Source organism: Filicampus tigris, chromosome 22 (genome assembly GCF_054856515.1).
Source record: "Filicampus tigris isolate MCC_2025a chromosome 22, RoL_Ftig_1.0, whole genome shotgun sequence".
NCBI classification, from domain to species: Eukaryota; Metazoa; Chordata; class Actinopteri; order Syngnathiformes; family Syngnathidae; genus Filicampus; species Filicampus tigris.
Window position 1 is genome coordinate 5477211 of NC_141238.1, and position 21728 is coordinate 5498938.

General features: G+C 44.3%; 4 protein-coding genes across 6 annotated transcripts in view; 2 read left to right on the top strand and 2 right to left on the bottom strand.

Annotated features, from left to right (window-relative positions):
* cracr2ab (calcium release activated channel regulator 2Ab) overlaps window positions 1–17417 on the top strand; it is a 43727-nt gene extending 26310 nt beyond the window's left edge. Inside the window, exons 3-24 of one of the 2 annotated variants that reach the window (XM_086022936.1) lie at window positions 532–677; window positions 2721–2802; window positions 5315–5450; window positions 5566–5675; window positions 5770–5911; window positions 8670–8845; window positions 8912–9023; window positions 9939–10128; window positions 10208–10354; window positions 10870–10960; window positions 11023–11118; window positions 11188–11375; window positions 11806–11877; window positions 11958–12006; window positions 12098–12180; window positions 12309–12846; window positions 12923–13058; window positions 13924–14005; window positions 14192–14306; window positions 14391–14492; window positions 14636–14712; window positions 15201–17417. In XM_086022936.1, coding sequence (XP_085879062.1) covers window positions 8705–8845; window positions 8912–9023; window positions 9939–10128; window positions 10208–10354; window positions 10870–10960; window positions 11023–11118; window positions 11188–11375; window positions 11806–11877; window positions 11958–12006; window positions 12098–12180; window positions 12309–12846; window positions 12923–13058; window positions 13924–14005; window positions 14192–14306; window positions 14391–14492; window positions 14636–14712; window positions 15201–15288 — 2307 coding nt within the window. In that variant the 5' untranslated portion in view covers window positions 532–677; window positions 2721–2802; window positions 5315–5450; ... (1 more) ...; window positions 5770–5911; window positions 8670–8704 and the 3' untranslated portion in view covers window positions 15289–17417. The remainder of the gene's footprint in view (window positions 1–531; window positions 678–2720; window positions 2803–5314; window positions 5451–5565; window positions 5676–5769; window positions 5912–8669; window positions 8846–8911; window positions 9024–9938; window positions 10129–10207; window positions 10355–10869; window positions 10961–11022; window positions 11119–11187; window positions 11376–11805; window positions 11878–11957; window positions 12007–12097; window positions 12181–12308; window positions 12847–12922; window positions 13059–13923; window positions 14006–14191; window positions 14307–14390; window positions 14493–14635; window positions 14713–15200) is intronic. The other variant, XM_086022937.1, reaches the window with a different exon arrangement.
* On the bottom strand, window positions 2092–6523 carry mettl25 (methyltransferase like 25). Of its 2 annotated transcripts, XM_086022943.1 has the most exons (12): window positions 6043–6523; window positions 5721–5894; window positions 5549–5656; window positions 4992–5479; window positions 4771–4918; window positions 4199–4293; window positions 4090–4119; window positions 3725–3798; window positions 3280–3373; window positions 3032–3106; window positions 2709–2780; window positions 2092–2259 (listed from the first exon to the last, which is right to left on the bottom strand). In XM_086022943.1, exons 1-12 carry the CDS (start codon window positions 6254–6256, stop codon window positions 2173–2175), a joined length of 1659 nt encoding a protein of 552 aa, XP_085879069.1. In that variant the 5' UTR covers window positions 6257–6523; the 3' UTR covers window positions 2092–2172. The 2 variants fall into 2 exon arrangements, 1 of the variants encoding a protein (XP_085879069.1); XR_015084812.1 differs by having other exon boundaries at window positions 3032–3373.
* Window positions 6073–7975, top strand: ccdc59 (coiled-coil domain containing 59). Its single transcript, XM_086022946.1, has 5 exons — window positions 6073–6273; window positions 6532–6769; window positions 7062–7392; window positions 7479–7587; window positions 7659–7975. Exons 2-5 carry the CDS (start codon window positions 6625–6627, stop codon window positions 7836–7838), a joined length of 765 nt encoding a protein of 254 aa, XP_085879072.1. The 5' UTR covers window positions 6073–6273; window positions 6532–6624; the 3' UTR covers window positions 7839–7975.
* prmt8b (protein arginine methyltransferase 8b) lies at window positions 15494–21696 on the bottom strand. The gene is made up of 10 exons (XM_086022944.1): window positions 21286–21696; window positions 20578–20799; window positions 19994–20149; window positions 19844–19907; window positions 18966–19108; window positions 18803–18890; window positions 18623–18738; window positions 18056–18206; window positions 16605–16726; window positions 15494–15885 (listed from the first exon to the last, which is right to left on the bottom strand). The coding sequence occupies exons 1-10, from the start codon at window positions 21352–21354 to the stop codon at window positions 15802–15804; spliced, it is 1215 nt and encodes a 404-aa protein (XP_085879070.1). The 5' UTR covers window positions 21355–21696; the 3' UTR covers window positions 15494–15801.
* Between the last annotated feature and the right edge of the window lie 32 nt (window positions 21697–21728).

The following is a 21728-nucleotide window of genomic DNA, read 5'->3' on the forward strand; positions in this document are numbered from 1 at the left end:
CCTTTATTTTTTAACTTGGCAGTTTTGGTCCTGCTATGCAGAAGGAAATGTTATTCAAATGGTGGGGCGGTCCTAAGTGTGTCTTTGGTTGAGCTACTCACCTATTGGTTGATCGACATGTCAGCGCAGCAAGCATCATCGCCTACCCAATAGCCGAATTGCAAGAACTAGTGATACCAATAACTGTCATTTATGTATAAATGTCAGAATTGTCTTTATACTAACAACACAGGGCATTTGATTTGCTATGACAAATAAACACATGCATTAAGTAATAATGAATAGATTCAAAGGCAATAATTAAATGCAAACATACAGTATGATACATTTTATTTATATTATTTATCTTCATGAGAGGGTCAAAATATTAGAAATACCTGACAGAAACATTTCCCCCTACAGTTTGGAGGTCTACAGACACATCATAAAAGCAAATCATCATTGTGTTGATGTATCATCCTTCCATAAATGATAAAAACAGTCCAGTGAATGCAAATTGCCGCCAATGCATCTTGTCTTATATATGTCGAGGTTGCGTGTGGACGCCAGGTTGGACCCGCTGACCACCAGATGGACCAAAGCTTGTCTCACTGTCGGGGGTTGTGGAACAAGAGCCCTGTAGGGAAAGCAAAGCAGATGGAGCAGGATGCACAGGGGGCAAAACATCGTAGGCGGAGGTTAGTGACACATTTGTAACACTGGCTTCGGAGCAACTAATTAAGAAGAGTGCGTTTTGTTCACTGATGCTTGGTTTGGGATGCCTCGCTATCTTCCAGCACAGAGCCAAGATTCAAAGTGTATCCTCATTTGAACCCGCATTGGACGGGGGAAAGGGCGGGCTACTGTTTTACAGCCAGCAAAAGTGATTAGGGATTAGAAAAAGTAAGGAACAACACTGCCAGAGTTATAAACAAGCTGAACATATGATGGGGAAACGTGTTGTTTATTCGCCCGGGCTGGAGGGAAATATTCTCATGATTTAAAAGTAAACACAAATGGACACAGAAAATATAGCTCCAGTCATCGAGATAAACATGTTTTGCGATGGTTAATGGTTCACATTGACGTGTTTATTCTTATATGAAGAGTGAAGTATTCATTTTTCAGCCAAGTAACCATTAAATCTAACAAAACCAGTAACATTTACCCAAAAATATAGCAATGTTTGTAAATCAGAAACAAATACATTTTATAAAATGAGTATTGTGATGGACAATAGATACAAAAATGTTTTGTTCATAGAGTGAGGTACTTATTCTACTTTGCTCTAAAAGCCAAATATCCCATATCCTAGCTATTCGCATACTGTATCTTATTCAAGCGCAACGTGGGAAAAAAAGTGATCAAACCTTTGCCACGGAGAGCATTTCCGTAGATACGCCGCCGCGCTGTAGGCCAAACATAGCGAGTAATTTCCCCCCATGCTATTTACTCCGGAACCATTGCTTCTTCACCCCTGCAGATAAACATCACGCAGGAAACGGATAATCACAGCTGCAGGGCCGGGCCTCGCTCTCCACTGATGGTATTAATATTAAGCGTGGAGCAGAAGCACCCTGATGTGCGCCACAAGAAGCCTTTTTGTTTTGAATGAGTTCAATCATATTTATTGGATGTCATTTCTATCCATTCTTTACAAAGTTTCCCGCCCGCAAGTGTGAAAATTCACTTGGAATAGTGCAAGGCGGCGATCCCACGACAGCGCGGCAAGACGTTTGTGGTCACCCCAAACGCTGCAGCTGCACAAGACGTCTGATTCCATTCATAACTCATGCGTCCGCGCCGCTACAATATTTGTTTCCAAGCATGTAAGATTTATTGAGGGAGCGAGCAAAACAGCTGTACAGATTAAAGAGGTCAAGGCCTCTTCCTCCGACACTGGGGAGCACCGCGATAGTCTTACCAGACCCGTGTGGCCATCCAGGTTTCGCCTAAAACAACCCCAAAGGGCTCCTGGCAGCGACGAGCGTTTTTCAGACACGCTCCGGCGTCAAGATGAAAAAAAACAAAAAACTGACACAGCTCAATCAAACAAGACACGGTGCTTTTTCCAGATGTTTTCCAGCATGTGTTGCATGACTAGCGACGCTATCTGTAAAAAAAATCTCACTTTATTCCCAAAGTATGTCATTCAATCAATAAATGATGTACAAAAATAGAGCTGCAGTCATGTCACTCCTTCAGCGCGACGACGGCGTAACATCTGGGCGACAGAAGCGGGTCAAACAGTTGCACCAAAGTGGAAAAGGATCCCTCGTCCTGCAAAAAAAAAAAAAAAATGGAAGAATTTGGAATTAGCTGGTCTACCATAACCCTTCACCGATTAACTTATTAACTCATTCACTGAGGAGCATTTTCAGACCCTCTTTTCCCCCAACGTTTGAAAAAATGTGAAAAAAAATCGAAATAAATTCCAGGGATTGAATGGCTGGACTGTGAAAACAAGTAAATTCGCCAATGGCAGTGAATGAGTTAAGAAAAAAATTACTTCAATCAGATTGCGCTCATAATAAAAAAAATAATAAATAAATAAAATAAAAAATTTAAAAATAACAAAGTGTGTCTCGATACTTTTGTCCATATGGTGCAGTGTATAGAAGAGTGCAAGGAAACTTGGGCTGCACGATTGCGGCCGAAAATGATCATCACAATTATTTTGATCAATATTGTAATCATTAATTAATTATTATCTCACAATATCTAATTACCTGCTCTTTCAGGTAGCAGAGACGGTCCAGGAGAATGAGGCCTTCAATGCAAGGAGCCAGGGTCACCTTCAACTACACACGCACAAGAACCAGAGTCAGTTTTTTATCCGGCACCATTTCCACATCAAAACCACCCGCCGCTAAACACCCCCCCCCTCCCGAAAGTCATTTCACTGTTCAGCGTAACATCATTTCTACCTCATGCCCCAGCCGACCGCAATGAGCTCATTTAACGCGTTGCGGGCAATTTATTGGGTTTTTACGAGAAGGCATGAAATCGTTTTTACCCGAAGTGGACGCGGGCGGCTGTGGAAATGGCTCACCAGATTAAAAGCGTGGATCTCGGGCCGGCGCGGCGCGTGCGCGTCGCCGTACCGCTGAATGTCCTCGTCGGAAAGCTGGAAGGAAAATGGATCATCAAGGACTTTACCATTTGGCGTGTGGTTACCAAGGCAACCGCACGACAAATGAAGCCGACCGAGCCTCGCAGCATCCTTTCATGGTGAAAAATAAGATGACATTTGACAGTCGATATCCCAAATTGAAGAATGTGAAATATTGTGATTTGGACCTTTGAATCATCCAGGTCCAGCTTGCAAAGAGCCCGTCGAACGTAATCCACAAAGGATTTCGCCTTGGAGTAGACGTTCCCCACTCGCTTCTCACTAATAGGGAGAAAATGCTTACCACGGTCACACCTCGGAAAGCTAGTAGTTGCTCTTTGCAGAGGATAAAAAATGCATGCCGAAGAATATTATTTTATCTGTCTACATGCTTTGCTCCATCATTTGTTCAAATATCCTTTCTAAATAAGACAATTCATCATACGGGAATATAAAAATACTTTCTAATAATAATAGAATCAGTATATACTTTGAAATATAGTATTGTGGTCTTTTGTCAACTCGTGAAAAAGCAATACTGAGATAATAGCAGAGCAAAAAAAAAGGTTTCCACAAGCACAAATCTTCACACTTAAACTCAGTGGTGCCATAAATAAATCTACTTCCTGTTACCTTTTAAAGGCGCCGTAGTGGTCCCGTAGAATAACATGCAGGACCGCCCGGTAGAACAACGAATCCATCTGAATCTTGTGTGTGAGAAAAACAAAAACCAGCATGCCGGCAGATGAGCTATGCGTGTTTCAATCAAGGCTGTTTTTGCATTCAGCTTCCCCCCCCCCCCCCCCCATGGAGTGATTGCATTAATATTTATAAACATTCCATATTAATGGCAGCCGGCGTCAAGTATCGACTTCAGCCCGGGGCCGCCAGCGCCGCTTCCCCCAAACAACCGCTCTCGAAAACAATGGAGTCAATGACGAACTCTGATTTGATGGATTTTTGTTTGACTGTTGACAAACAAACGCCGGCGCACTTACCCCGTGGCCCACTGCAACTCTTTCCAGCGCCTGTTTTCGTCCGCAAGGAAGGAAGCGCACCGTGAGACACTGGTCACACACTGTTAGATACGTGACCCATGGAACTCACCAAGCACGCTGACATCCTGGCGTTTCTGCCGCAGAACCACGAGTGGCGGCGGAGGTGCTGACTCAGAGGGAACCCGAAGGCGCCACGCGAACACTCTGGAGGGCGGCAGAGGGTTTTGATGAGGGGGTTGTAAAGCAAGGTGATTCATTCGGGCTTTAAAAGTCAAGAGTTATTCCCGGACCAATTAATGGAAGTGGAAAAGCGAGTTAGCTTCAGGAAAACGACGCGAAAAAGTAGCACGCACGTGTTAGGTCGCGGTGGTCATTAAGATGTGGCTTTGAAGCTAAGTTCCTGCCAAATTATTCAGTTTAAACAAGACTGATTAGCAGCTAAGATCATTGTTTCTTCTTTGAAAAACACACTCGTGAGGTTCCCCAGCTCGGCAAAATTAGCATGTCATTAGTCAACATTGCCTCAACTTTGGACAAGGCCGACAACTAGATTGCGTTTTAATATTGCCAATCGGCTAGCTTGTAAGTTTGAAAATGAAAATGTTTAGCTCTGAACCTCAGGCCCTGCAGCAGGAAAAAGACACTCTGGAGTATATTCAGTCAATGATATGCATTTCCTACCCTGCGCGTCGGGCTCAAACTGCTCCGAGAGTTTATTGTAGCAGCATCCCACGCTGCAGACGGCGAGCAGCTCCTCTTTGGCCACAAACATTCTGAGTGTGCTGGGCGCCAAGTCGCCGCACGTGTGCAGGCCCACCAGGACCGCATCCTGGCGTCGGGACGAAAGGGTTTTAGACAAGAGTTCAGCCATGATGCGAAGCCCGTATGGCGGATTCGCTCACCTCCAGCTCGTCGATGAGCTCCCTCAGCTCCGTTTCGGCGGTAACGTAGGACGTGAGTGGTGAAAAGACGGCAAGGGTCGCGCCGCTTCTGCTCCGGTCTTTCCTCTCGAGGTTCTCCCTCTTCCTCCTCTGTCTCTCCTCGTCGGTCAGTGAGCTGGGGGAAGCCCTGCCAGACTGTATCACCTCCAACGACATGGCGCTTAAGAAGAGCTCCTCTGTGGGCTTCGGGTCTGGTGTCTGAAGCTCATCCTCCTGTGGCTCATTTCTATCTCCTGCACCTTTGATTTCTGTCACCACCTGATGCTCTGCCTCTCCTTTCGCAGCCTTCTTTTGTTTCTGGTACACCTTGGAGAACTTTTTCAGTTTGCGGTTCCGCTCCTGGGCCCCGTGGGTGTTGGTGCTGGATGAGTCAATGCCGAAGACGCGAAGGCCGTGCTGCAGGGAGAGGAAGGAGCTCAGGTAGCCCTTCCCCGAACCCACGTCTATCACCTGCGCGATTCCATACGATGCTTATCAGACGCCATATAATCCAATAGAGGGTTAAAAAACAGTACTTTCCTGTTTGACTCCACAGCGCTTGGCCAACCAGGCCACTACCTCCGCCATGGACTGCACCTCATGCGACTTTTTCGTGTTCATGAACTCATCCGGCTGAAATTCAACACCTACAAGTGGAATAAAATGGTGAGCTCTCAAATCGTTGCACCCAAATGAACATGACCTTCATACCCGTCTCAGGGCCTAACTCCGTGGGCTTTTGTCTGAGGGCTTCCAAAAGCTCATTCCGGCTCAGGCAGACCCCCAGGCCGGGAAGTGAGTGGGCCTTGGCTGAATGCAGTAGTTCATGTGTGTCAACCAGCCTGTTTGTGTCTTGGCAAAACCCAAATGTGGTCTTCAATTGCTCTGTTTATGGAGAAAAGGTAAGAAAAAGCTGTCATTACATTAATTATATGCACATAATATTGAAGCTAATTGTATTTAGTGCAAATAATATTATAGTTATATTAAAATGTCAACAGAAACATTTTCTGAAGCAATAGCAAATCTTCACTTTGTTTTTGGACCTCTGGCTCCCCCTGATGGCCACTTATGCCAATTGCATTCAGCACCTCCTCCGGCGACACAGCCACGAAACGACTCCACACGTCGTGCGTGTAAAACTCCACCGTGTGCGCGTTTGCGATGCTCAAAGTGGTTCCTAGAAAACACGTGACTTCATCTATGCGTTTCCGCAGCTCCGCGAGGCTGACCGAGGAGGGAATCATGGTGAAAAACGATCAAAGTGGGTGAATAGTAGCGATTCATGCCAGTCGTCTACTTCCGATATAATCCAGGCATTAGTAGTTGATTAAAGAACATCGATCTTCCACTCGTGTGGAAACGCGGTGTTTAGAGTATTTATGTTTAGGTTTTATCCACTAATAAATTATGTTTTTAATGTTAATCGTCATTTATTCATGGTAGTGATTATTATTTAAAATTCTGGATTAGATAAAGATAAAAGATCGAATGGTATGAATTTATCTCATCGCGTCTACAGTGACATCATCATCCCGCGACTGCTGCTCAGAAAACACGCAGTCTGAACACATGTAAACATTACACCATCTCAAGATTTGAAAACTAAGTCCAAATGGAACCGGTACATGGGAAAATGAAGACAGGTAACGTTCCACGGAACGAAGGCAATTGGAAGAAGCCACAAAAACAAAATGCCGGCGTTAAAAAGAAGAAATGGATTCCGGAAAACAAAGTTTTCCAAGGAAGTATTAAAGAAGGTAAGTGAAAGCTTCGAGTTTTACATGTAAAGTGTTGTTTCCTAATTCCATTACAGTAGTTGTTTTGATGTTGACTCTGTGCTATATTACATTTTAATATTTAGTTTGGTTACGTATTGCACGTTGTTATCACATGTTAAACATAATGCCCCTTCTAGACAAATTGCGTTGAAAAGAGAGAAAGCTAACAAATTAGTAACTTTAAGCATGGTGATAAAAATGTCCCCAAATATTTATATTACCCCCACGCACCACCATCTGACTAACCCTTGCTTTTATCTCCATGTCCCAGGTCAAGGTTTTGCTTTTGAGCGGAAAGAGAAAGTGAAGCATGAATACAACAAGCTTTTGCGAAAGGAGAAGAAGAAAACAAACACGCAGGCGAGCTCGTTATCATCGTACCGCGAACAGTACCCGGAGCACTTAAAGCATTTGTACATGGCAGAGGCCGAGAAGCTGAAGAACGAGGCGTGGACGCACAGAGTGAACCGGGTCAAACTGAGAAAGAAAGGACAGGGCCAAGAGAAACCAAAGGAGGATGAGATGGAGGAGAAGGCTGGTTCTGATCTGGAAGGTGCACCAGAGGCAGAAAATACTGAAAAGCCAGCGTCCGTAGCAGAAAGGTATTGAATAAGTCACTTAAGAGTCACACAAAGTATATTTTTCACCTGCTAATGTGACTGGGTTTCTCTTAAATATTCTCTTCTAGCCTTCCACTAAGCAACCGCATGAAGAAAAAGATGGAGAAGAAGACGTCCTTCCAAAGGTCTTTGGAGGAGTGCGAAAGAGTCAGAGAAAAGCGGAGGAAAAAGAAAGAGGTCATCATCTTAACACTTTTTGCCTTTCTGTCTTTATGCTTCAATTTTTAATCCGGCGTTACGCGTTCCAGGAGTTCCTGAAGCGCAAGCAGCAGCGTGAGGAGGCCATTCGAAAGTACAAAGAGAGAAAGATGGAGACGTATCAGATGCTTTGCAAAAAGACCAAGAAGGGGCAGCCCAATCTCAATCTTCAAATGGACTACTTGCTTCAGAAGATCCAGAAAATCTCAGACACTGCTCCAAAAAAATGAACGCACGTTTTGCTCCAGAAAAGTGAATATTGTGGTGCATTTTTACCACAAGATGGCATTGTAAGAAAATTGACAGTGTGCTCATGTATTATATTGTGAATTTGGTAATAAATGTGACAATACTCCGTTTAAATCCCTTTCACAGCCCTTCTTGTCGTTAATGAAAACCAATTTGATTTGAGGTTGTCGTCATGGCAACAAGAGCATGTTGCACACAAGAGATTATACTCCCTCTCTGCTGAAAAGCCTCGGGTCTGCTTCCTCATGACATCACATGGTCGCAGGATGACTGAGTAACTTTCAGCGGCGAGACTTCCTATTGGGCTTTTGTTTTGCTCTCGTTTTGCTGCGTTATTCACGGTAAGAAGCTCTTTACGTGTTCTATGGTTCATCCATAGTCGGGGGTGATAGTTTTGTTGTCTTCTTTCACGACAAACAGTAATTTGGTCTGTGTACAGCTTTAAATGTGTGCTTTGTGTGAAGGTGGTGTGTGAAAACAGATGATTGGTATTTTTGCAGGCGCTATAGGTATTAATATAAGCCTTGACAAAGTGTGTGTTAGCACACTTCTCTGGGCTTATAAGTGGCTTATTAGAAAACATGAGAAAAGTTTTAATCACATACTCAAAACTTAATTTTGAAAAGTGTCGATTTGCTACTTAAAATCGACTGCCTGGGCAAAAGTATTGGGACAGAGCTCTGATTGTGTTTGCTTAAGTATACACTGGAAGTGAACTTTTTTCCCTTTTCTCATGACAACCCAAAGGGCTCAGAGCGCTTAACGCCACCCCGGTTGTCTTGATTCCACGCTGACCTACATGCTGCTCTTAGGTTTTGGGTGCTGACGGCGGCCGGATCCAATCAACATGGAGCACAAGGGGGAGAGGAGGAGGCCCGGTGGTCGCGGCTCGGGCTGGGGTCGCATTGCCCTGCTGGATAAGACCAAGGAGTTCTTCCAGACGTGCGACGTGGAGGGCCGGGGCTTCATCACGCGCACCGACATGAGGGTGAGAGTCGGCGGGGAAAGTGGCACGTGTCAGAAAGCGTCTGAAGTTGTCGTGTGGTGATGTCAGAGACTCCACAGGGAGCTGCCGCTGTCGACCGATGAGCTGGAGGATGTCTTTGACTCTCTGGATACGAAGCGCACCGGTTATCTCACGCTTGAAGCCTTCTCTTCTGGATTCAGTACGTTTTCCAGCAAGAATGCTTAATTAACATGGAGTGGGGCTGTTTTTTCGCTATGTTCTGTGAAGAAGTTTCAAAACATGAACCTGGACTTTTTTTTTTTTTCTTCAGGACAAAAGGACGTTCCCTGATTGTTTTGCGTTACAGTATTAAATCACCAGTCTGCACAATAGTAAAATAAAAAATAAATAATTGATGACATTTATGCAAATAAATGTAGTAAACAATATTTTATAGATCCCAAACTAAAGCTACATGTCAAATTTGAACTCACTTTGGGAAAAAAAAAGTGTGTTAAGTCAAAAACTGTATGGTTAAAAAAAGACCATTATACAGTATTCTAAATATAGTGATACAATAATTTAAATCCAGATGTGAACTGTATTTAAAATTATCATGAAAAAAAAATTATTTAAACCAGTTCACACACTTTCTTTCTCAGTCCCTAATAGATAATATTTTTTTTTGCGCTAATGCATTTTTTTTAACACTTTACACAAAATTCTGCTTTCCAAATTGTGGTACATAGGCTCCCTCTAGTGGCACGCAAAAGAATCACTGTCCACGTAGAATTAGGTTTTGTAGACCTTTTTTGCTAGAATACATTTAATTGATCAGAACTGTTTGTTTCCCAAGTTTTGTTTAGGTGGTCCTATGTGCAATCTTTAATTATGGATTTTTATATTTTCCTCTACTGAATCGCAGTGTTATTGTTCAAGCTGTATATAACGTTACAATATGATTAAAGATACACTACACTTGTGTTGTTGTGGAACACAATCTTGTGCTATTGAATGAAGAAGTTTCTCCAAACAAATAACTGGTGGTGTAATTCTTAGACCGAAACCACCATATTTATTTTGCACTTGCCTTTGGACCTAAATGTTTCCGTAACTCCGACTGGGTATGCCTCAGGTCAGTTTCTCCACGGCCGGAGAATCTCCGTGACCGACGAGGCGGTCCAGACTCTCGGTCCGGGCTTCCGGGCCAAAGAGGCCTTCTACCAGAGCCAATGGGAAGCCAAGCTGTCCGGGGGCGAGGACGAGGAAGAGGCCCACTTCTGTATGCTGCTGGACAGCCTGGGAGCCAGTAATGTTTTTGAGGAGTGCGTGGCATCGCTAAAAGCCGACGGCCTGATTTTCCCGGCTGAAAATGACTCGACTCGCGCTTGTTTTCCCCTCCAGCCCGGACGAGGTGCGCAGCCTGTGGGTGAAGCTCAGGCGGGACGAGCCTCACCTGGTGTCCAACTTTGAGGAGTTCCTGGCTAGGGTCACCCATCAGATCAAGGAGGCCCACCAGGAGAAGAAGGACATGGAGAGCGCCCTACAGAGGTCAGAGGATGAAAAGAAATATTTCTCGACATTGACGGCTTCAAATTTGGGTTTCAAATGAGTCTTTCAAGTTTGGGTTTAAGTTTCAATAATGCTATCATATGGAATGCACTAACATGTTCTCCTTCCTAATCAAGCACTGTGTGACATAACCGCGTGTTTCGCTGCAATTCCACATGGAACAATCTCCTAATCAGACTTGAGCCGTCTCAAATGACCGCTAATCTCAGCCTTGAGCCGGTGAGAAAACGCACAGCAGCCGGAGAGATGATTTAGTCCATGTTAAATGAAACACAGAAGCGTGCTTGTCATGTACTACATAATTGGGGTCACGTTCCCGTGGCACCGGATGGTACAGTGCTCCGGCTCATTAGCTTTTAGCTTGTAATTGCCCAGAGGGGAATGCAAATGGCGCTCAAGGCCTGAGTTTTTCAAAGAGTATTTGTGCGCGAGCATGAGTAAACAAGGGCGTTCAGCTGCTCCGGAATGTTCTCGATGGGCGTTCTCCCCCGCAGGAAGGCGGCGACGCACGACGACGAGATCCGCCACCTGTACGAGGAGATGGAAGCGCAGATCAAGACGGAGAAGGACAGGCTCCTGCTGAAGGTAGCTCCCGTTCGTAAACACGACCGCTCCCTTGTCAACTTTGACCCCGCGGGGGCCCGCAGGACTCGGAGCGTCTCCAGTCGAGAAGCCAGGACCTGGAGGACCAGCTGTCCTCCAAGGAGAGGGAGCTGGAGCAGCTCTTCCAGAAGCAGAAGAGGGTGAGGATTTATTCTCCGTCACGTCACGAGGTAGCTCGTTTTCGAAAAATGTTCCCGCTGCGTCGGTAGTTGGAGCTGGAGTGCCGCGAACTGAGCAGCGAGAAGCAGGAGAGCCACGTGGAGAACGTCAAGCTGAAGGTGACCAACGACGAGCTGGCGCGGGCGCTGGAGAGCACCAGCCAGGAGCTGCTGGTGGCCCAGGACCAGCTGGCCGTGCTGCAGGAGCAGGCCGCGCGCCTGCACCAGGAGAAGGAGATGTGGGTCCCCAGGCAGTTAAAAAAAAAAAAAAAAAAAAAAAAAAAGTTTTTCCAACTTAAATGAGTCTTTTAGGCCAAAACATACAAGTTTTGGTTTTCCAAAAGATGGTTGACTAAAGACAGGTTGAGGGTTTTAAATCAAAATGACAAATTACGATTAAAACTTCAACTGAAGTACATTTTCTTTTGCTGAATTTTTGAATAATTGTTTCAAATTACAATAATAACAGTCCGACATAATTTTTTAAATCATATTTTTTAGTCATCCATGCAGAGCCTCTCGAGTTAACAAATATGGTTCTTTGCCCTGTTAGTCCTCCGTGTACTTTTGTTCTTAATAACAATGCCAGGGTAATTTGAAATCACATATATATACTGTGTATAAATATATATATATATTTATTATTATTATTTTTTTTTTTCCCTCCAGGGAAATGTACAGAGTGACAGAAGGACTGCAAAGAGAGAAGCAAAGCCTCATGAAGCAGCTCGACCTCCTCAGGTACATCAATACAACACTTCTGTTCATTTTTATCATGCTTTCCACTGACTTTAAAAAAAAAAAAAAAATTTATTTACCAGGGAAATGAACAAACATCTAAAGGACGAGCGGGACATCTGCTCCGGTGTGGTGAGTCTATTTTATTATTATAATCAAAGAAATATAAATGTTTTAAACTTCACTTTTTGTTTAAAAAAAACAAACAAAAAAAAAAAAACAGCCGAGAACATCTCTGAGGAAGAAGCAGAAGCAGCGAGCCGGCCTGTCCAACATGTTTGATGACAGCAGCCAGCCGGCCAAAAGGTGACTCTTCCATCATTGTCATAAAAGAGGACAAACAGAGGATATCTGCCTTTTTTATTTAAATTATTATTATTTATAACAACTCATTTAACATTTGAGGACATCCTCTGTTTCTCCCGTTTCCAAAGATCTCCTCTGGTGCTGGACGGCTCCTATCAGTGTCTGGAGGCCTTGCCTATAGAGCACCTTCAAATCGTGTTTGTTGCTTCCTCCTCCTGCAGTGAGGACGACGCGGTCGCCGTCAATTCCGTGAAGAAGAGCGCCGGATTGGCCAACGGCTACGGCGGCCCCGCCCCTCCCAAATCTCACAACGTGAGGGCCAAGGGCAAGAAGGCCATCGCCAGGTCCTCCAGTTTTCGGAGGACCGCCAGAGAGCGGGCCAAGAGGCCAGAGACCAAGCCCGACGCCGGGGACGAGGCGCTGGACTCCCCCCCGGGCGGGTGGCCCCTGCGCCGGGTCATCTCCATCGAAGAGGACCACTTGCCTCATCTCCTCCAGGGGGGCCCGCAGCTCCTCCTGCACCAGCTCAGCGAGGAAGAAGACGGCGAGGAGGCGCACAGCGATTTGGAATGCAGCGTGGTCGCCTCGAAAGCCGGGCCGTTTTTTCGGGCGAAGAAGACCCCCATGTCGCCACGGGGGCAGCCGGTCGGGAAGGAGACCCAGCACGTACATGGCGTCACGACTTTTTGAAACCGTGTGTTTCACCTAGATTTCTACAATGATTTCTTTTCTTTCATCGAAGGTGGCGGAAGTGCCCGTATTGGGCCCCAGTCGTCTGTTTAAGGTGGTCCTGGTGGGCAACTCCAGCGTGGGCAAGACGTCGCTTCTACGCTCCTTCTGTGAGGGACATTTCCACCCATCCACCACGGCTACTGTGGGTCAGTGCCTTTTCTTTTTTTTTTTTTTCCCCCAAAAGAGTGCAAGTCACATGAAAAGGCTTGCAAAGTCACACTGAAGATTATACCAGGCGGGCTTAATTTTTCACTTTCATCTTTACAAAGATCCTCCTTTTTTTTTCTCCCCAAATTGTGGTGTGTGCCCACCTCTTTGCGTTTCAATAAAATTGCAAGCCTTTGGTCTCGAAAGTTCAATTTCAACTGAAATTGAAAATAACAAATATGAACGGAAAAATAATTTATTGATGAAGTTATATTGTCGTCTATCACCCAGAAAAAATAAAAATAAAATATGCACTTTTACGTTTTCCTTATTTCTCAGTAAATAATTCTTAAAATGAGTTATAACAATGTTAATTTATATTTTGATTACATTTGTTAGGTTCAGCCACATGTGGATTTTTTTCTGATGGCTATAAATTACAACAAGGCCAAACTTAAAAAAAAAAAAAAAAAGCTTGATGTGCTAGAAATTTTTTTTTTTCCTAATACAACACTAAAAATACATTTAGGGACACAAAATCATCTCTAATTCAAATTTCCTGGCCAGTGCAATTCCTAAAATGAAACATTGAGAAAATGTACATATTTTTAGATACATTTGCAAATTTTAAATTTATTTCTAAATTTCTCATTTAACAGAATAATGGGAAAATAAATATTTCACAAAAAAACAATATTTCATCAGTTTTGGAGGGTGTAGCTGAATTTCACATAAATTAAACCAAAATGTTTTTTTTCATTTTCCTTAATAATGAATAATGGGAAAATATAACATGCTGCATATTTTTTGTTTATTTATTTTTTTACATTTTTGACTAATACATCACTCCTGACTCTTCATCAGGGATAGACTTCAGTGTGAAGACGTTAACCTTGAACAACATGCAGATTGCGATGCAGCTTTGGGACACGGCAGGGCAAGAGAGGTGAGCGGCCGTCATTCGTTTCCCGCGCCCGTTTCATCTCCCCGACGCATCCTCCCCAATTTGCGAGCTCAGCGAAAACCGCGGATAAATCAGCAGGATGGGCTTTAGGGAATTGTCAGCGCTCTGGCAGCGGCCCCGCGTCCGATTAGTTGAGGGTTACGGAGGTTCACGGTGTTGTTGGCGCAGGTACCGCAGCATCACCAAGCAGTTCTTTCGCAAGGCCGACGGCGTGGTGGTGATGTACGACGTCACGCTGGAGGAGAGCTTTAAGGCTGTGCGACCCTGGCTCGCCAACGTCAAGGTCTGGCCTCAGAAACTCCCCTCCTCTTACTTTCACGTCTTTTTTTTTGTTTTTTTTGCCATGTCAACACTTAATTTTTTTCAGGATGCTGCGGGAGAAGGCGTCCAAGTCCTCGTTCTGGGCAACAAAATGGACATGGACGGAGACAGGGAGGTGTCCTTTAAAGAAGCAGAACAACTGGCCCAGGTATGAAGCACCGACCCGACTTTGCATTTGTAATATAGCGTACGTGTCATATGCGGTTATTCATGACAACCGAAGCTTTGCACAATAGAAATAAACAGAACACAAAAAAAAAAAAAAGTTCAATGCTTGCGTTTTCCTTGCAGGAAAGCAAAGTGATGTTCTACGAAGTCAGCGCCTACACGGGCAAGAATGTGACCGAGTCCCTGACGCACCTGGCCCGGTAGGATGACACGACGCATGTTAGCCTAGCATGTAGCAATGCTCTCAATACAGTGAATAGGTATTTATGACATACAACAAGAGACCAAGTTCAATCATTTCAATTGTTTTTTTTTTCCATAATTAATGTGACCTATAATCTGTACAACTCAATTCATATCTTTTCAAGAGGGGAAGAAAAAGCACTAATATGCGACTGTGTTCAGAATGAAACGATCGCATTCAAACTACTTTTGAATAGGAGCACACACCTGCCACCAATTCAGGTGCCTCTGATTAACAACAAATGCACTCCAGCTGTTCTGGTAGGCTTTCCCCGACACTTATTTTTGTCAGCCGGAACTGGGGCCTTACTTAGCACAAAACCTGCAGGCTTTGTCAGAAAAAAAGCCGACTAGAACAACTGTTTGTATCACAGAAACCTGGCATTTGAACAGGGTTGTGGAGGCTTTTTTATACCCGTAGTTTCTTGTTTTAATTGGCCCTCAGGGTTTTGATGGAGCAGGAGGACCGGGTGAGAGACACCACAGTCATCCTCAGCGCTCGGCCCTTGAAGAAGAAGGCTTGCTGCAAGTGAACACGCCTTGGCGGAGGTCTTCTTTTGCACGGACACTCGCAATATGATCCGTGTCATCACAATTCCTCGATATTACTATAAATTCGTCAAATTTGGGGAAATCACACTTGTTGCGTTTGCTATATCCGCACTATTGCTAATGTAATCACATTTTTGAGAATGAATAAAATGTTTGCAATTCCGTTTAAAATGAAAACTGGAAAAGTTTACTTGCTTATAAGCTTTTAATTCATGAGCTTTCTTCGACATTATAGAATCAGTGGTACGTTTCGGGGCGTTCCTAACGAAGCAAAAGCCTTCTCATGCTAAACAATGCAGTTAAAATGGGTCAATCTGACCCACAACAGAACAGGAGGGGTCCATTGAGGTCGTTACATTCTTCAGTGTGTCTGTCATTTTGGTGTTATTGCTGATACTGATGACATCACTGAGGCTGGCTGGGATGGCGTCCCGTGAGGTGCGCTCGCTCGCTCGTACGGACGACCGAGGGTGGCGATGGTCGTTTTCAGGCACCTAACGCATCTTGTAGTCGTGGGAGATGGCGGCGTCGCATAGCTGGCCTTTAAAGTCCAGCTCCAGGGTGAACTCCAGGTCACGCTGCAGTCACAGATGAGAACCCTCCTGTTAGTTATTTCTTTAAAATGCTCATGCAAGGCTCTTGTGTCATTTCTGTGGGTCAAAATGACCAATTTAAAAGTAAAAAACAAAAAATGATAAGTGTACTGGCCTAAGTGTACTCAAAAACCTTTATTGATTTGTTACTGCCACTTTTAGACAACGGGTCAAAGTGACCCAAGAACATAATATCTCTGTGTTACTACACCTTGGAAAATTAAAAAAAATTTTAATTAAAAAAATATATACAGTATATAAACAACAACAAAAGGAAGAACACAGCTGTTTTTTTACTACTCTTTTTTTCTGGAGTTTTCAATGGGTCAATCTGACCCGCTGCATTAGTCATCTTTGCTCCCCCTTTTAGCCCCTTGTGTCACTGTTGAGTCAAATTATATAATACTCCTATTATGTTGCGGGTCAAATTGACCCATTTTGCAAATGCAGTGTAGTGAGTAGCAAATGTAACAGCTTAATAAACATAATCAACCGTAAACATTGATTGCAATGGTGAGAAATTGAGTTAATGAGATAGGAATGGGTAATGGGTCAAATTGACCTGGGACATTATTGCTGATCCTAAGAAGCAAATGAGCAGTACGGTTCATACTTTGTCTACTACGTAAAAAAAAAAAAAAGTAAACAAAAATAGGAAGTACAGTTTCAGGATGTTTGAACAAAGCTACGTTTGTCTTTCTTACCACATTCTTCTCGTTGGGCCTGACGGCGATGCTGCCGAATATCTCCTCGCCTTTCTTCACCGTCAGGTAGTCCTCCAAGTAGAAGACGGTCTGCTTCCAGTGCGTGCTGGCCGCGTCCGGCGCTGCAGAGGAGGAAACCGGGAAATTGTCTGAGGTGAAGGGAATGGCTCCAGACAGGCAGTCAAGACGGCGTCGCTCCAGATGCCGCGTTCATTCTCAGCCTCGGGGCCCGCCGGCAGCACAAACTAAACATAGAACCTCCTCTACACGGCATTACGCAATATTAGATTACATAATACTGTGGGCTTCCCGCACGCCATGTTGCCAAAAAAACACTGTGGCGAGTCCACAATATCAGCTATGTAAATATATTTAGAACAGAACATTAGGTACACCTGCTAATAAGATGTGAAGCAGTCACAAGGGGTAAAAAATGGACCCATGCAAAATACATGATGTAAAGATTCAGGCTGCAATTAATGATGATTTTAATATTGGATTCATCTCTCGATTATTTTGTCAATTAATCGATGAATCGGAAAAAATATATTTGAAAATGCACTATTCCTCATTCAGTTAATGCTTTGGTCTGTAACATGTCAGAAAATAGGCAAAGATTTTGATTGTTTTCAATAAAAGTACAATAAAAGGACATTTCATCAAAAAGATGATGAGTCTGCTTGCATGGAGGACAACAGCAATATTTACTATTGAGAAGCTGAAATTCCAAGGATTTTGACCATTTTATATTTGAAAAAAATCTAAATATAATGTAATGTCTTGCCACTGTCCTGTGAAAAACACACGTCCATTTTGTTATTTTTTTAAATTTTTATGTTAATATGGTTTCTGTGTTACAGACATCCCATTGTGAAACGTAAAATTTTAATAAATGACAAAATTGGACATATGTGTTTTTCACAGGACGGCGACGATATCTTGCCTTAGTTTTCTTGCGAAAAAAAAAAATTATAGTTATTTTAATTTATTTTAAAATACGATGAGTTACAGTGCACTTTTGTATAAAATCCTCCAACTTTCCATTCAAATAAAAAAAAGTAAAAAAAATAATTTACTTTTTTTTTTTTTTACAGAAATTGTACTACACTTTTTGTACAGAATCAAAAATGTTTGCTGTAAATTTTAAAAAGTAAACTTTAAAAATAAAATAATGGAATAAATGGGAATGTAAAAATGTACAAAACAAATATGCTGTGCTAAAACCTTTACTTCTGATCATATCCCCGCAAGCACAAAAATATTCAGTGCGGCTGAGCTGAAAAAAAAAAAAAAAAAAAATTACCTGGCTCCAAAATCTTCCCTTAAAGTGAAGTCAACCCAAACATATTTTTTTTAATTTTAGCGGGTCACATTCGCGCATTATTTTCTATTCTCTGCATTTCGCCACGATTGGTCCAGGTGTACCTAATGAACTGTCCGGCGGGCCTCACCGGTGGAGAAGCCCGTCTTCTTGTGACACTTGCTGAACTCGATGCTGAAGTAGGTGACCAGCGCGTGCACGTAGTCGTTGCGCTGCACCTGCAGGCAGAACGCCGACGTGAAGGCCAGGTCGTCCGGCTTCACCGTGTAGATGTCCACTTCCTGAAAGTGTGTGTGTGGGCGTGTCATTGTGTGTGTATGTGTGCGTGTAGGTGGTGGAGGAGCAACAAAAAAAAACAAAACAAGTAAGCTTTTCTCTCATTTCTTTGCAGCATGTGAAGTTCACACTCCCCCACACAAACACACACGTATATATTTGTCTTCCATGATTATTATTTACTGTGTGTGCGTGTGTGTGTGTGTGTGTGTGTGAGCCCGAGCCCACAGGTTGAATCACTCCTAACGAGCCACTGCTCACGCGACACATGCTGCGTGTGTGGGCGCGTTTGTTGTCGGTGCGTGAACCACTCGGCCATCGTTGCTCCTCCCCCCCCCCTGCGTGAAATATGCACTCTCCCGGGCCACTTCATTAGGTACCCCAACACCACACCCGTTAGCGTTGCCGCGGCGCAGCTGACCTTTAGCAGGCAGGCGTTGGTGACCACCTGCTTGGGGTCCACCACGTCCACCAGAGGCTCCTTGATGGCCACGTTGCGAATGCAGCTCATGTCGAAGCCGTACACGTTTTCCCACCCTAAACACACACACACATTGTAAGTTACGATTGCGTGTTGGAACGCAAACGCAAATGGACTCACAGTGGATCTTGAAGTCCTTGTACTGCCTGTCTTCGATGGCCACCACGTAGAGGGACGCCCGGTCAGGGAACATCAGGCCTCCTGGTTTCTGCGAACAGGAAAAGCTTCAGCGCACTCCAACGTTTATGTCACCGCCAAGCCCCGCCCCCTCAGTGTACCGTACCAGCCACTTGTCCCTGGCGAAGATCACGGTGTTGAGCATGGACTCGTAGAAGAGGCAGTAGCCCATCCACTCGGAGATGATGATGTCCACCTTGTCCACAGGAAGCTCCACCTCCTCCACCTTGCCCTGGAAGATGGTGATGACTGCAAGCGGACAGGTACACGCACACACGTGACAAAATGGCTTCCCGTTCATCTCCCAATGCATATTTCGCTTCATCGTTTTTGTTTCCAGATCGCAAGCAAGACCAGTTTGGACCATGATCACCAGTGCGCAAAAATGCTTGTAAAAGTGTAATGTTAGATTTGAGACATTTTGGGCTGGTTTGTTCTACTTTTCAGATTTTAAGTTTTCATTTACATCACATGACATTAGCAACATTAAAAACTGCACCTTAACTTCTCCACCTTATGTCAAGGGTATTTAAAAAAAAAAAAAAACATGCAGCCCCTCATTTATTTTTCATTCATTTCAGGTGTAAATTTATTGTCACTGAATTTTAATTATATTCATTTTTTAAATTCATTTTTAATTAAATGTATCAACTTTATTTTCATTTTCTTTATTGCATTACATTTAAGTGCACTGCATTGAATTTGTTGAATTTATTTAGATTCATTTGATACATTATCTTGATTCCATCCTATTTTTGTCTCATTTAAATGTAGTCAAATTCATTGTATGTAACTTAATTTTTAATTTTTTTTTTAAATTTCTCTTTTAGGCCACAAACACATTTGAGACAATCGACGTCAGTCAAGCAAGGTCAAAAGGTCAAAACTACACAACTGCAGTCTTCTTGACATTTTAACGTGAATTTATCCTAATGGATGCCAGCTAATGATTTAAATATGCTAATTTCAGCGCCTTGTGCTTACCGTTGTGCAGGTGATTGGACTTGATGATCTTCTCGGAATATTCCGATATGCTGGAACATTCGATCTGCGGGCAAGAAAAGTGCAGTTCTTATGCGGCGTCAAGTAAGCGTACCCACAGAACGACACGACCGCCACCCCCCCCCCCCTCACCCCGTAGACGTGTTTGGCGCCGGCGTTGGCGGCGAACATAGACAGGATTCCCGTGCCGCTCCCGACGTCCAGCACCACCTTGTCCTTGAACACGTGCTTGTTGTGATACATGGCGTTGCGGTAGGTGAGCGTGCGCACTTCGTCCTTCAGCATCTCCTGGCGGCAAGCGCAAACGTCTTGAGGAACACGAGCGGGCCAAAAGTCTCAGTGACGACGTCTTGAAATAGACGGTACTCCCCCGGGAGCCACCCGATATCCGACTTCCCTTTCTCTGCTGCTCTCTTTTGTGCGAGAGCAAAGGCCCACTAATCTGCTAAATTTGGACTCTCCCGGGTGTAAAAATGTCCCCAAATGTCTCCCCTCTTTCACCTTTTTTTTTTTTACATTCTTGGAATAGCTTGTTAAAAGAGGTTAAAAAGAGCTGCTTTTAATGAATGATGACGGTCGCTCATGCAAAAGATGTCTCATTTGCCAAAGTCATTTTAGTATGTTCACGGAGGGACAACGTTTCATGGCTGCAATTACACTGATCGTGTGGATTTAACTCAAAATGTCCCTTTTGACTTGCAGAGCAGTTTCGGTACCTCATGGATGCCAAAGTGGGCGTAGGAGTCAAAGTAGTAGTCCCGCGACGTCATCTCCTCGGGGCTGATGAATATGGCGCCCTTGCCTCGAGCGGGGCAGGCGGCCTGCGGGGTGACGACGCGGGGCATGTGTTGGTGCTGGTGGTGGGCGGTAGGCACTCGTTTGCCCGCGCAGGGCAGTTGGGCCGGCTGGGAGAAGTGGGAGGTGACGGCCTGGTGCCGCTGGAGATTGCATAAGAAAATAAATGTATGGAATAACTTTTACCTATAGAACAATATGATTAGATTCGCACACAACAATCCGCAAATTTGGAAGTATTCTGTTACTTTTGCTTCGAGGTGTTCCGAATATTTAGTCCACCCCCATTCAAATGAATGAGAGGAGCAAAATATTAGGAACCCCTCTATGCCTTTTGTGGAGAAACACTTTCATTGTTCCAATCACTATCAATTACGATTGCGTTAGTTGGTGTGCCTAATAAAATTAACGGTGTGGTTTCAGCACCAAGGACAGCGAACGCGCGGCTTTCTCCCACGAGGACGCGACATTTCCACCGTATCATGAAGTTCTTCATTTGACGCTGAGAGCGTGGCGTTGACTGTCATTTATATAATGATGACTATTACAGCATTATGGGAAAGTATCGTGGGCGTGAGAGCACGCGTGGATCTCATGGAGGAGACCCCCAACCCCGACCCTCCACTTACCTCGCAGCCGTCCGCCTCCGCCATCTTCCGCCGTAGCAGCAAACAACGCGACGAGTGACCGAGTCCCATGAGAGCCGGCGAGACTTGCGCACGAGATTTGATTGTCCCGGCCGGCCACTCGGTTGGAATGGTCTGGAAATGTCACGCACTTCCCAATAAGGAGACTATAAAAAAAAATAAATAAATAAAAAGTTACCCGAAACGTGCTTTAATCCATGTTGTCACTCGGTGCGCGTGCACTCCTGCAGGAGGTTCCGGGTTCGAGCCCTTCCACCGTGTGCACGCGTGCATTTTCAAGTCCACACTTGCATTCGCGTGCGTGACGGTGGACTGTGGAGGCTCCCACCAAGTTTTGCAGGGCACATGCATTCACTCTCTCTCCGTCTCACTCCCTCGCATTGTCTCTCTCCCGCTCTCTCCGTGGCTGAGGGGCGTTCAAATCT

Bases quoted from the DNA above. Each gene is read 5' to 3' on its own strand.
- prmt8b (XM_086022944.1), bottom strand. From the start codon at position 21,354: ATGGGACTCGGTCACTCGTCGCGTTGTTTGCTGCTACGGCGGAAGATG. The intron at 19,109-19,843 runs GTAAGCACAAGG...GTCCGCTTGCAG, and splicing joins GTCCAATCACCTGCACAACG to TCATCACCATCTTCCAGGGC. The intron at 18,891-18,965 runs GTACGGTACACT...TCCTGTTCGCAG, and splicing joins TCGCCAGGGACAAGTGGCTG to AAACCAGGAGGCCTGATGTT.
- mettl25 (XM_086022943.1), bottom strand. From the start codon at position 6,256: ATGATTCCCTCCTCGGTCAGCCTCGCGGAGCTGCGGAAACGCATAGAT. The intron at 4,294-4,770 runs GTAGGAAATGCA...GCCGCCCTCCAG, and splicing joins GTTTGAGCCCGACGCGCAGG to AGTGTTCGCGTGGCGCCTTC. The intron at 4,120-4,198 runs GTGAGTTCCATG...GGACGAAAACAG, and splicing joins CCAGGATGTCAGCGTGCTTG to GCGCTGGAAAGAGTTGCAGT.
- ccdc59 (XM_086022946.1), top strand. From the start codon at position 6,625: ATGGAACCGGTACATGGGAAAATGAAGACAGGTAACGTTCCACGGAAC. The intron at 6,770-7,061 runs GTAAGTGAAAGC...TCCATGTCCCAG, and splicing joins CCAAGGAAGTATTAAAGAAG to GTCAAGGTTTTGCTTTTGAG. The intron at 7,588-7,658 runs GTCATCATCTTA...TACGCGTTCCAG, and splicing joins AGCGGAGGAAAAAGAAAGAG to GAGTTCCTGAAGCGCAAGCA.